This window comes from Rhinolophus hipposideros (assembly GCF_964194185.1).
Source record: "Rhinolophus hipposideros genome assembly, chromosome: X".
NCBI lineage: Eukaryota > Metazoa > Chordata > Mammalia > Chiroptera > Rhinolophidae > Rhinolophus > Rhinolophus hipposideros.
In genome coordinates this window covers 99,408,103-99,421,788 of record NC_138046.1, presented here as the reverse complement: position 1 = coordinate 99,421,788, position 13,686 = coordinate 99,408,103, and the positions used below count along the sequence as shown (strand labels likewise).

At 40.8% G+C, this 13,686-nt stretch overlaps 1 protein-coding gene across 2 annotated transcripts in view; it reads left to right on the top strand.

Moving 5' to 3' along the window:
• MAGEB16 (MAGE family member B16) overlaps positions 1 to 12,446 on the top strand; it is a 48,593-nt gene extending 36,147 nt beyond the window's left edge. Inside the window, exons 1-2 of one of the 2 annotated variants that reach the window (XM_081042496.1) lie at positions 7,502 to 8,543; positions 10,828 to 12,446. In XM_081042496.1, coding sequence (XP_080898622.1) covers positions 10,894 to 11,907 — 1,014 coding nt within the window. In that variant the 5' untranslated portion in view covers positions 7,502 to 8,543; positions 10,828 to 10,893 and the 3' untranslated portion in view covers positions 11,908 to 12,446. Of the gene's footprint in view, positions 1 to 7,501; positions 8,544 to 10,827 lie in introns of those variants that run through there. The other variant, XM_081042497.1, reaches the window with a different exon arrangement.
• Positions 12,447 to 13,686: the final 1,240 nt, after the last annotated feature.

The window sequence follows — 13,686 nt, the reverse complement described above, 5'->3', positions numbered from 1 at the left end:
AAGTATAATGTTTACTGTAGAGTTTTTGTAGATATATTGCACTTAGTTTAATAATGTATATTTTTATCATGCATGAATACTGATTTTTTATAAACCAGTTTCACAACTTAGGTATGATTTTTTTTTTCATTTAATCTGATAAAGTGGTATTCCCTTCTCCTATGTAAGTATGAACATTTTCAGAGTAAAAATTTTAAAAGTAGATTTCTGACCACTTGGAATTGGAATTTGTGTTAAATGTGAGGGAGGATTTTAGTCATTTTGCTTTTAAAATGGATATAAAAAACATTCCACTGTAATTTCTTATTAAAAACTGTTCTTCCTCTCACTTTTTGGTGTTCTGATTGGGTGTTTTCTGCTACCTTAACTTCTAAATTGTTGATTCAAACTCTTGCTTCATCTAATTTGTTGATTCCCTGTAATGTATTCTTCATTTCCATTATTGTGTTCTTTATTTCTGACTGGTTCTTTGTTATGTTTTCTATCTCCATTTTTATGTTTCCTATCTCTTTGTAGAAGTTCTCCCTGAGATCACCGAGCATCCGTATAGCCAGTGTTTTGAACTCTGCATCTTTTCTCCATTGCTCATCTCCATTTTGTTTAGTTCTTTTTCTGGAGTTTTGTTCTATTCTTTCATTTGGAACATGTTTCTATATTTCCTCATTTTGGCTGCCTCCCTGTGTTTGTTTCTATGTCCTAGGTAGGACTGCTGTGCCTCCCAGACTTAGTAAAGTGGCCTTATGTAGTATGTGTCCTGTGGAACCCAGTGGCACGGTCACCCTGATCACCAGAGCCCAGTGCTTCCATTGAGTGAGTTTGTGTACCCTCCTGATGTAGTTGAGCCATGGTTTCTGTTTGCGTATCAGTGGGCAGGACTGACCCTCAGGCTGACTGGTTGTGAGGACTGGCTGTGACGACAGTGGAGGAGCCGTTGTTCAGGGGCTGATCCTACAGAGTAGGATTCGCTTTAGCAGGGTTCTGCTGCCTGCTAAATCTGCCCAATCTGCCCTTTGGGTGTGTCATCCTTGGAGGTAATCAGGTGATGTTCCGGTTTTGTCTGAAGCTGGCCACTGGGCATGCCAGCCCCAGGGCTTCCTGGGAGGGGACCTGCTGCAGACCAAATTTACCCACAGCCTGTGCCCTGCTGGGGGCCACCTGACACGAGCCACAAATCAGTCCCTTGATGGCTGCCGCCCATGCTGTGTTTGGAGGTAACTTGAGAGGCCAAGTCGTGAACCAAGGTCAGATGTCACTAGTGCTGGACTTACAGCTGCTCAGCCAGAGGTATGGGAAATACAGAAGCCAGATGCTGCTTGTTCGGGTTTTGTGAACCTTTGAGAGATTTTAGGAAAGTCTGCAGCATGAGCCAGTACAGGCTGTTTGTGTGAAAAAGCCACTGGAAGTGGCTTGGGTGTGTCCTAAAGTTGGGTTGGGTGGGGTCATAGAATCTGCAGGGCCAGGTGAATGAAAGGTGATCGCCAAGTTGATGGAGACTCAGATATGGTGGCCACCTGTGTCGGCACGCCAGTAGGGGTGAAGGCTCAACAAAGAAATAATGGCTTCTGCCAGTTCCTCCATCTGGAAGAAAGCTGCCCCTCCAGCCCTTGCTCTGTAGCCAGACAACTCAGTTTCTCTCTGTATGTCCATGGTGTTCTTTCAGCTGCTGTTCCAGCACTAGAGCTCAGAACAAGTGAATCCATCAACAAGTAAATCCATGTGCAGGCCCTTTAAGAGAAGTGCCTGGGACTGCAGCTGCCCTGGTCTCACTCAGCCACAATCTCCACTGGTTTTCATAATCAGAAGTTATGGGGACTTCTCTTCTCCACTCTGAAACCCTGGGCTGGGGACTCCGGTGTGGCACTGGGACCCCTCCCTTTTCTGGGGGGCACCTCTGCAGCCAAGATATCCATCCCGATTTTTAACGGTCATAAAAATGGGACCAGCCCGTTCCATGTCTCTGCCCCTCTTACCAGTCTCAAGATAGCTTCTTCTGTATGTTTTTAGTTGTAGGGCTTCAGTTCAGCTAGACTTCAGGCGATTCTCAGTGATGGTTGTTCTGTAGTTTAGTCGTAATTTTGGTGTGGTTGTGAGAGGAGGTAAGCACAGCATCTGCCTACTCCACCATCTTGACCAGGAATTCTTCAAGTCAATTTAAATCTTAGAATTACCTTGTCAAGAGTCACACGCACATACACATGTGCATAACACATTCACATGAAAATTTATGTAGCTTTATTGAGGAGAGATTGCAGTCATTAATAGATTAAGTTTAACTTGCTGGGAGAATTAACATGCTGACAATTTGAATCTTCCATCTAAAAGCATAATATTTCTCCAATTAGGTCTTTAGTAATTTCAATTAAATAATAGCTGTATATATTTTCCATCAAATTCTTATATTTTTTATAATAGTTATTTTGGGGAATATGTATGGTTTTACAAGTTAATTTTTATTTAATTTCATCTTCACATTGTTGCTATGGAAAAGTGCATTTTTGCACATTGATCTTATTCACAGCAATTTTATTTAAAAATGTTTTTATTGATTTAAGTTTTCCTCTAGTAGATTTTCCTCATATACACTTTATTCATGTTCGATTATACTATCATTTTTTCTTATTTTCCGGTTCCTATATCTGATTACTTCTGTTTCCAATTCCTTTCCTATATAGTATTTTTATTATAATGTAGAATAGAAATTGTAACAGAAGCAGGCACTTTTGTCTACATCTCAATGTTAAAGTAAAACTTTTCAAGGTTTCCACATAAAGTATGATTTTTACTCTAGGGTTTTTTTTTTAGATATCCATTGTCGACTTTGAGAACATCTTTTATCATGAAGGAATGATGAATATTTTAATGAAACTCTTCTCTATCAATTTAGATAAGATGTTTCTCATTTAATCTGTTGATATATATGCCTGTCCTTGACCTGTTTGTCCTCACATTCATTCTTCACCCTAGCTTTGCTGGGTATTCTTCTATATAGTGTATTAAACACAATTGCTAGAGTTTCCAACATCTAGATGCTAACCCAGTTCAGCCAAAGAAGACACCAGTAAGGACATTAGACCCTGGGAAATGAGAGTGTCCAGAATTTTTCTCCTGCCTCTCTTTATCAGGTGGCTTCCGTTCCAACTGTTGTATCTTTCCTTGATTCCAGCCCCCATCAGATTAACCCAAAAGGTTTCCAGATCCTGTCCTGCTCAACTTCTAGGCTCCAGTTGTACCATCTCTTCTGTTTGTCCTACTAGTTTAGATGTGGCAGTTACTTCCACAAGTTGCTAAACATTGATCTTTCTGATTCTCCCATTTGTTTCTGCATCACTTCCATAACCAATTTCCTGCATTAAATGCTGTTGATTTATATATTTAAACTCATTGGATAATCCCTTATTGTTACGGTTGGCCAATTATATTCACTGATTTTTGTTTTTAAATTGTCCTTCCATTCCTAAAGAAAACTCAACTCTGTCACTAGTATTCTCTGTCACTAGTCTTTGTGTTTCTTCTGTTATTAATAAACAAAACAGCAAAATACCCCTGGACCCTGAAACTGCATCTAAATAAATTTTTCTCCTCCTCTTTACAGCTTACACAAGATAATTTTCTCCACTCAGTAGTGTTTACATATATTGTAAAAACTTAAGCATGTAAATGCTCTACAGGACCAATTATGTGAAGCAGATCAAGTGGTACTCGTAGATATATTTATTGCCTTTAAACAGATTTCTAGAACAAAGGAAATATTTGAAATATCCAAACATTTAAAAAATGCTAGAAAAGGAATGGAAATTTAAGCTTAAAGGAAAAGGTAAAAAATAATGAAGATAAACATAAGTTCAAAAGTTAGAAGACAGTAGAACTAACTCACAAAAGACAATTCTTACAAAAGAGCTGATGACAGATAATTGTATAATATGTTATTAATTACAAAAGAAACAGAAATAAGTGATGTTAATTAAATGTTGTTGTATAAAATGTAGGTGCAGAGGAGATTTAAATATTATAAGAGAACACTAGAAATATGTTCTAACAATACCACAGGATAAACAAGTGGCAGACAAAGAAAAACTGCTACCTATAGGAGGATTTCAGGTGTTAAAAAGAAATGAGAGTACTAATTTGTACTTTCTAATCCCTTCACGTTCTCCCTGATCCTAACCCTCTCTCATTTGGAACCACTCAGAGTCATAGGAAATTTTTCCTATACTCTGAGTCTACTTCTGTTTGGTTTGTTTCTTTGTTCTGTTCTTTAGATTCCACATGTAAGTGAGATCAATATGGTATTTGTCTTCCTCAGTCTGACTTACTTCACTTAGCATAAGATTCTCTAGGTCTATCCATGTTGTTGCAAGTGGTAAGATTTAATTCGTTTTTATGGTAGAGTAATACTCCATTGTATAAATGTACCACAGCTTCTTTATCCAGTCATCTATAGATGAGCATTTTGGTTGTTTCCATTTCTTGGTTATTGTGAATAGTACTCAATAAATGTAGGGGTGCATATATTTTTACAAATTAGTGTTTTGAATTTCTTTGGATAAATACCCAGGAGTGGAATTGCTGGGTCATAAGATAGTTCCATTTTCAATTTTTTGAGGTACCTCCATACAGTTTTCCATAGTAGCTGCACTAATTTGCAATCCCACCAACAGTGCACGAGGGTTCCTTTTTCTCTACATCCTTGCCAACATATGTTGTTTGTTGATTTATTGATGATAGCCATTCTGACAGGAGTAAGGTGGTATCTCATTGTAGTTTTTATTTGCATTTCTCTGATGGTTAGTAGTGTTGAGCATTTTTTCATAAGTCTGTTGGCCATCTGTATGTCCTCTTTGGAGAAATGTCTCTTCATGTCCACCGTCCATTTTTAAATTGAGTTGTTTGGTTTTTTTTGGTGTTGAGTTGTATCAGTTTTTTATAAATTTTGGATATTAACCCCTTATCAGATATACCATTGGCAAATGTCTTCTCCCACTCAGTAGGATAACTTATTGTTTTATTTATGGTTTCCTTTGCTGTGAAAGAACTTTTTAGTTTTATGTAATCCCACGTTTATTTTTTTCTTTTGCTTCTCTTGCCTGGGTCAGGGGGTATATCTCAGTAAAAATATTACTAAGGGTAATGTCTGCGAATTTATTTCCTATATTCTAAGAGTTTTATGGTTTTGGGTCTTACATTTAGGTCTTTAATCCATTTTGTTGTAAGTAATTGCAGTTTTTGCAATTATTTTTAACCTTTTAAACTGCAATTACTTTTTTTAAAATTGGGGTATATTGGGGCATAATGTGTTTCTCCAGAGCCCACAAGCTCCCAGTCATTGTCCTTCAATCTAGTTGTGGAGGGCGCAGCTCAATGGCCCATGTGGGAATCAAACCAGCAACCCTGTTGTTCAGAGCTCGCGCTCTAACTAACTGAGCCATCCGGCCACCCCTTCTTTAATCCATTTTGAATTTATTCTTGTATATGGCGTAAGAAGATGGTCCAGTTTCATTTTTTTACGTGTCATCCAGTTTTCCCAGCATCATTTATTTAATAGACTGTCTTTACCACAATGTAAATTCTTGCTTCCATTGTCATAGATTAAATGATCATATAGGCATGGATTTATTTCTGAAAAACAGTATGGGGAACATAATCAATAATGTTGTAAAGATTATGTGGGGTGCCAGATGGGCACTGGACTTACCAGGGAGATCACTTCATGGTCTGTGTAGATGCCTGACCACTGCGCTATATACCTGAAACCAAAGTTGAATAATATTGAATGTCAACTATAATTAAACATCTATATTTAAATATATATACCAAATATATATGTATGTGTATATACATATATAGTAACTAGAGTTAATAATGCTGTATTGTACATTTGAAAGTTGGTAATGTATATATATATATATATATGTATATAAGGTATATACACACACATATATATACATAATATATGTATATAAGGTATACACACACACATATATATACATAATATACCAAATATTAGATTGGTGCAAAAGTAATTGTGATTTAAATGGTTAAAAATAATTGCAAAAACCGCAATTACTTTTGCACCAACCTTTTATATATATATATATTTATTATATAAACTAGAGTTAATAATACTGTTGCTAAGAGAGTAGATCTTAAAAGTTCTCATCACAATAAAAACATATATATAGGTGTGTGTGTGTATATATATATATATATATATATATATATATATGGTCACAGGATGTGGAGTACAGCATAGGGAATATAGTCGATGGTATAGGAACAGCTATATAGGATGTCTAAGGGTAATAGATGGGAGGGGTTATCACTTTGTGAGTGAGGGGTGTTAATGTCTAATTAGTACATTGCTTTGTATACCTGAAACTAATAAAAAAATAAATAAAAATGTTACTACCATATGATCCAGCAATTCCACTTCTGGGTATTCATCCGAAGAAAAATAAAATGCTAACTCAACAGGATATATGTATCCCTATGTTCATTGCAGCATTATTTACCATAGCCATGACATGAAAACAACCGTATTGTTCATCAATGGATAAATAGAGAAAAATGTGGAATATGTACACAGTGGAGTATTATTCAGCCATACAAAGAAGGAAATCTTGCCATTTGTGACAATATTGATGAAACTTGAGGGCATTATGTTAACTGAAATAAGTCAGACAGAGAAAGACAAATACCAGGTGATGTCACTTATGTGTAGAATCTAAACAAACAAAATCTGAACTCATAGATACAGAGAACAGATTGGTGGTTGCCAGAGGCCAGGGTGAGGGGTGAAGGTAGTCAAAAGCTATAAACTTCCAGTTGGAAAATAAATAAGTCCTGTGAATGTAATGCACAGCATGGTAACTAGAGTTAATAATATCGTATTGTATATTTGAAAGTTGCTAAGAGAGTAGATCTTAAAAGTTCTCATCACAATAAAAAAAATTTTGAAACTGTGTGGTGATGAATGTTAACTAGACTTATTTAAAAAAAAAAAAAAGAAAAGAAAGAAATGAGAGATTTACCATTCTACATCCCATAAATGGGAACAGATAATGATCAGATCAGGTCTGGCTTCTACTTAGAACTATTGATAATCATTATGCTGACTCAGTTAAATAGGATACATTGTATTGTTTTGTGTAAACAAAGTATATATCTCAAAATTTCAAAGTATATGTCTGAAAGTATCTATGAAAAATTATTTATTATAAATATACCTTTAAATTTGAATACCCAGGGGAAATGCTACCTTTTAACAAAATATAAATTATAAAATAATGCCATTAAAAACTGAAAATTGTAATCAACAATTATAAGTAGAAATTCTAGGTCAAAGCCATCTAGATCAGATCAGCTTTGGAGGCCAGTTGCACCATAAAATCAGGCAAAAACTAATCAGTATCTTATGTAAGCTTTACCAAATCATACAAAAAGATTTGAAATTACTCCACACATTTTAAGAAGCTAGCTCTCCTTTGATACATACCAAATAGATGAGAAGACCAAGAACCAAGAAAAGAATATCTGAGCCTAGCCCACTAGACTGTTCAAAACTGGACTGGAAAACATAGTCAGAGATAACAATAGAAAAGTAAATCAGAAGTATGAAAAATGCAAAGAGAAAGACAGTATTTATCATGCCCATATGATTTCTACATATTCAATGGTCAATAACCTCAAAAAATCAGCAGCTTTGAAAATCATTTCAGTCCTTCCCTGTACAAATTAAATTTTTTACAACAAATTTTACATGAGACTATGTCTACTGTTGAAGAGAAGGAATAAATCAGCGTGAGTTTTCTCTGACAGCCCACCAGCTGTCCTGGCCTCTCCCGGCCTTGTGCTCCACTTTCCCATGTCACATTAAGGCTGGACACAACCCATTCCAAGCTCTGCAAGGGTTGCGGTAAGTAAGCTCAAGAGTTTGTTGGGATGTGGCATTTCCCAGGAGGCCTTAAGTCATGAGAAAGTAGCCCAAAAGAGAGAACCCCCATGAATGAGGACAGAGGAGACCAACACCAGAAAATAAAAGTTGTGTGTCAGGGGGTCTCACAGAGATGTGACATGACAGCACCTGCTTTCAGCCCTAAAAGGCTCAGGCGGTGAGTCAGGCTGAGGAATCCCCTCAGTTCCTCTTCAGGATTCTCAGGGAAATAAGGACTTTGGAATGAGGGGCACAACGTTGACTCAGTAAAAGGAGGAATCCGGGGAGCCTGGCAGAAGTCACAGTGAGGACTGTGAGCGAAGATCGGCAAGCACTTCCACTGTGAAACTGAGGTGCGCAGAGCCCCGCCCCTGCAGTTGGTGCGCACAGCCCCGCCCCTGCAGAGCCCCGCCCCTGCAGAGCCCCGCCCCTGCAGAAACAGGATGCGCAGAGCCCCGCCCCTGCAGTTGGCTGTGGAACAGATGGGTGTAACCGGAAGTCCCGCCCCCTGACTTCCTCTACCAGAGGCGGCTGAGAGGACTTCGATCTGAGGCCGATTCTGCCGCGTATTCTAGTCAGTGGGAAGAAGTGTCCCTGTGCTTCCAGGGTTCAGGTGAGACTCCAAATGAGGACTGAGGGTAGCACGCACGACAAAAAAGAGGGGGCCAACTAGATAAGAGCCCCAACCCCACCCTGGGAGGACCCGACAGGGTGGGAGGTGACCTACGCCATATTTGTTTGGTGAGCTGACCGAGGGCAGGGCCTTCCTGTGCAAGTGGAGGTGGCTGGGGAGAGGGTTCGGGGGAGGGGGGCGGTAAGAGTCTCAGATTTGCCAGTCTTCATGAAAAGGCCCCTGAACGAGGACTGAGGAGACCACCCACCTCAGATAGTGGCAGCGGCTTCTCCGAGCCTCGGCCGTCTCTAGCCCTGGGAGGCCCCAGGAAGTGGCGGCCTCGTGTGGCTCCAGGCAGGGTTGGTCATAAGTGTTGCTGTCTGATTTCTGCCTTCGGAGTCTGAGGGACGTGAGCCTTCAGGCTGAGGTACGAGTTGTCATGTTTGCAAAGGAGGGAGTCCCAGGCCCTATTGGAGTCCGAGGGAAGACCCCGGTAAATTCTTAGCGTTCCAGAGACCCCGGGGCAGAGGGTGTGGCACACTGTCTAGCTCCCTTTTTCAGCCCTGGTAGTCCTGTGCATGAGGTGCCTCCTCACTTCCATTTAGGGGTCCCGGAGAGTTGGGGCCTCTATTGTAAGGCGGGTAAAAGATGGCAGCGGGCATGTGCCCAATCTGTATCCAATTTGAGGAGCGCCTGCGAGGTTTGTGGGATAAACCAACCCATTACAGAGGGGTCGCTAGCCCTTCCCCTGCTGTCAGCCCTGAGAGGCCCAGGGAAGGCATGGCAGCCAGAAGAGACTCCTCCATTACTACTCTAGGTCCTGGAATGTGAAGAATTTGTTCAGACTAGATAGATTATTCAGTGGAAGGAGAGTCCCAGGCCTTGACAGGCATCACTGAGTTATATCTGAAGGACAAACTCACCACATAAACTTGTAGCCCCACAGATCACAGGGAATCCTTGGGAAGTCCCAAGCAGTGATAGCAAGGTGAAACACCAAATCACTCTTCCATGGTGCTCACTGGGAAGTGAGGCCTTGTTGTGATGGGCAAACTCATGTCAAAAGGATAAGTCCCAGACCATGCTAGTCTTCCAGGTGTAGACCCTAAGAGAAGACCATTTCGTTTCTTACTTCCCAGTTGTCTCAATGAGAATAGGTCTTTTTTTTGGCAAGGGAGGAATGAGGTCGGACCAGTAGCCAGAGTAAAGACTGTGAGTGAGGACTGAGAAAATTACCCATCCTATAAGTCAAGAGCCAAACATAATTCTGCTTAGCTCTGCTGTCATCCCTGGGAGGCCCTGAACAGAGTTGTGAGGCTGAGATACCACCTTACTTCCTGTTCCTTGAGCTATGTGTGGAAAAGGTTGTTCTGTGGAAGCAATGTATGATCACAGGACCTATCATTAGGGGAAGGACCCTAAATGAGACTGATGGGAACACCCACCCTAGAACAGAATGAACTCAACAGAGCCCTATCCTGCTGTCACACTTGGGAAACTGTGGCTGTGATACCCCCTTAATTCATCCTCAGTGGTCACAGAGACAAGACCACTTAGTATGAGGGAGCAATATCATGTCAGAGGGGAGGAGTCTTATATACTCTCAAGTGATAAGCTGCAGACCTTATGTGAGCAAAGAGCTGACCACCCACTTGAGTAAAAATGAGACCCCATGGTAACTACCCTGCCCCTATAGTCATCTGTGGGAGGTCCCAGACAAGGATGGCCTGTAGTCTAAACACCTCACTTCATACACTGGGGTCCAAGGGAGATGGCAGTTTTGGTCTGAAGGGGCCAGGTTAAGATCAGCAGTGGGCAGAGTGACCAGGCAGTCCAGGATTCCACATAGAGACACAGAGTAAGGACTGAAAGGAGATGTGATTTGGTCTTAGGGGGACAGCCTCATAGCATGGGGGGCTACTTGCTAAGGGGGTCACCTCCCCCTTAGCATGGGGGAGGTGACCTAGACCCTATCGAATGCCTAGTAATCAACCTGAATGGGCACTGAAGGGACCACTCTCTTTAGAACAGAAATGGTTCTACAGAACCCAACCACACCTGTCTGCTGTCATCCCTGAGAATTCTCTCTGGTTGGCTGGCTGCACCCTGAGGAACATTCAGAATTTCTCCTTCCTGTGCTTGGGGAAAAAGGAGTCAGGAGCTCAGGAGACCTATAAGGCCCCACAGAACTGCCAGGAAAGATCCATGGGAGGTGGCTTTTATCAGAGCTACCACTGTTGAACTTAGCAGCTGAGGCCACTCATATCTGCCTTCTTTCCCTTAGGCAGTGATTCCGCAGTGCCTGCCTTCTTGTGCACACTCCTCATTAGTGCGACCCACAAAAGTCGTCATGGCTTTTCATCAGAAGAATCCACAATGCTCACACAGTGAGATGCTGGGCCTGGAGGTTGCACAGGTCTCCCAGGCTCTGGAGGAGACCCATCTCTCCTCCCATCTTACAATGCCTGGCAATTCAGAGGGGGCTCCTCATGCTGGCATACCTAGTGCTCCTGAGGGTGTTCAGAGTTTCCCCTCATCTTCCACTGCTGTCAGAGCCAACTCATCAAGCGAATCGTATACAGGCTCCAGTAACCAAGAGGAGAAAGATGGGGCCTCACAGGCTGAGCCAGACCCCAGGAATGTGCCCATCGATGATCTTGATAAGAATGTGGGTTTGTTGGTGAATCTCATGCTGCTCAAGTATCAAATGAAAGAGCCAGTAACCAAGGCAGATATGTTGAATGTCACCAAGGAGTACAAAGACCACTTTACTGAGATCTTCCTGAGAGCCTCTGAGCGTCTGGAGATGGTCTTCGGCCTTGATGTGAAAGAAGTGGATCCCATCAACCACTACTATGGCATCCTCATCAAAATTGGCCTCACCTATGATGGGATGCTGCATGGTGAAAAGGGCATACCCAAGACCGGCATCCTGATACTTATCCTGGGTGTGATCTTCATGAATGGCAACCATGCCACCGAAGAGAAAATCTGGGAAGTTCTGAATTTGACGGGGATATATGCTGGGAGCAAGCACTTCATCTTTGGAGATGCCAGGGAGCTCATCACCAAAGTTTTCGTGGAGGAAAACTACCTGAAGTACCAGCACGTAGCCAACAGTGATCCTGTGCAATTTGAATTCCAGTGGGGCCCAAGAGCCTATGCTGAAACCACCAAGATGCAAGTTCTGGAGTTCCTGGCCAAGGTTAATGGGACTGACCCAAGTTCTTTCCCATCGCAGTATGAGGAGGCTTTGAAAGATGAAGAAGAGAGGGCCCTTGCCGGAATTTCAGCCAGGGCTGTCTCTACCTCCATGGCCACTGCCAGTTTTAGCGCCAAGCCTAGCAGCTTCTCCCACACTTAGGGAAGTCAGGGATAGTTACCTCATGAGTTGTTTGAAGAGGCAGTTAGTGTTCATAGAATTTAGATCTGAGAGGTTGCTGAAAGGGACACAGCACATGTATATGCCTGTGTTCCTATTCTATATGTGTAACTTGAAAATTTGTTTTTTTAGTTTTTGACATACAAATTGTTCAAATGGTTTTTTAGTGTAGATTTAATTAACTTCAAAATCTCCCAAGTTTAGGAATGATATTGTCCACACGTTTAATTCCCTAATGAGGTTTCATAGGAAGAATTTTGTTTTTGAAAACAAATTGTAAAACCATCAAATGTTGTCATCTGGAGTAAAATATAATATGGCATTTCTATAGGCATTTTCTGGAAATGTGAAAGAAGTCAGTTTTAAGATAGCTGGGTTCGGGAAATAGAGCTCAAATAAAAGATTGTCAGTTTATTGCCATCATATACCTTTTATTTTTTGTTTTATAAATTTAAATGCTATATGCCTGAATTTGCTTAACTTGTTTGTGAATGTGTGAACAATAAATCTTGATAAATTAGATCCTGTGCTTACTGTTCCTTTTATTCCCCAAAATTTATTGAAAATTTGCTATCTTGAAATTACCATATTAGTCCTTGAGATTCTAGGATAAGGAAGGCCTAGGACCTGCCCTTATAACCTTTACTTACAGAATTGGCAATTCTGTAATAATAATGTTAGGTTATCTTCTAATATTTAGAGGGCAAATGTAAGAAGGAGTTAGCAAGTGAGTGGAGGTGTTCCGTTTGAGACTGTCAAGCATAAATGCCTGGGGCAAGGAAATTGGAGGCTTGGGGAAGCTGGAATTCCTTCAATGAGATTTTATCTTAATTTAATTTGGATGTAGGGCAAGAAGAGGCTGAGGGCATGATGATCAGGGATCAGATCTACAGATGGTGGGTCTCAGAGTTTAGACTCGAAAACCTGGAGTGGAAAATTGTTCTTCACATTTACCTTAGGGTCATGGTTTAAAAAAAAGAGAAATCTCCACTGGGGCAGAAATGGATATTGTCCTGTGACCTTGCCTGTGTGCCATTACAGACTAAGTCTTTTATACACATCATCTTCAAGGAGTTTTTGAAAGGTAATAGTGACTTTCCTGAGGTGAGATACCTTAGAAACCACTGAGTTAGCATTTGTTGCCCTGGGCTGGGAGAGCCAGAGACTACTCCATTTAAGGGATATTTTAAATAGGTTATTTTTGGTATAATTTGTCATAGTTGAAGAAATGCTTATAGTTTTGATGGGTGTGAAATTAATAAAAATAGTGGTGGTTTGAATGGAACAGAAGCTAAGGCAGTGAGGGATTCATCATTGAAGAAATTCTAGGAATTTCGAGTTGGCACCCAGCTGGAGAAGAATTTCCTTCGATATTATTAAAGAACACAACTTTGGAGAGTATATATTTACCGTGGTTTACTTGCTAAGCAGCATTTTGGTTGATCTGATATTCCATGTCTTATAGTGCTGTATGTTTTATGAAACACTGGAGTTTTAAAAATCACCGAGGTGAAAGTGGTAGGGTAGGTGGTCAAAAATCATCGCAGTAATAGCTGCCATTCATTAAAAACCTAAGGTATGATCTCACTTATATGATCTCACTTATATGCGGAATCTAAAGAAAAGAATATGTGAATGAACTAATCAGAAACAGTTTTGGGAACACAAAGAAAAAACCGACAGTTGTTAGATGGGGGTGGGGGGGATAAGGGGAAAGGTGAAGGGATTTGGAAGCAGCTGGTAACCACAAGATGGCCTCAG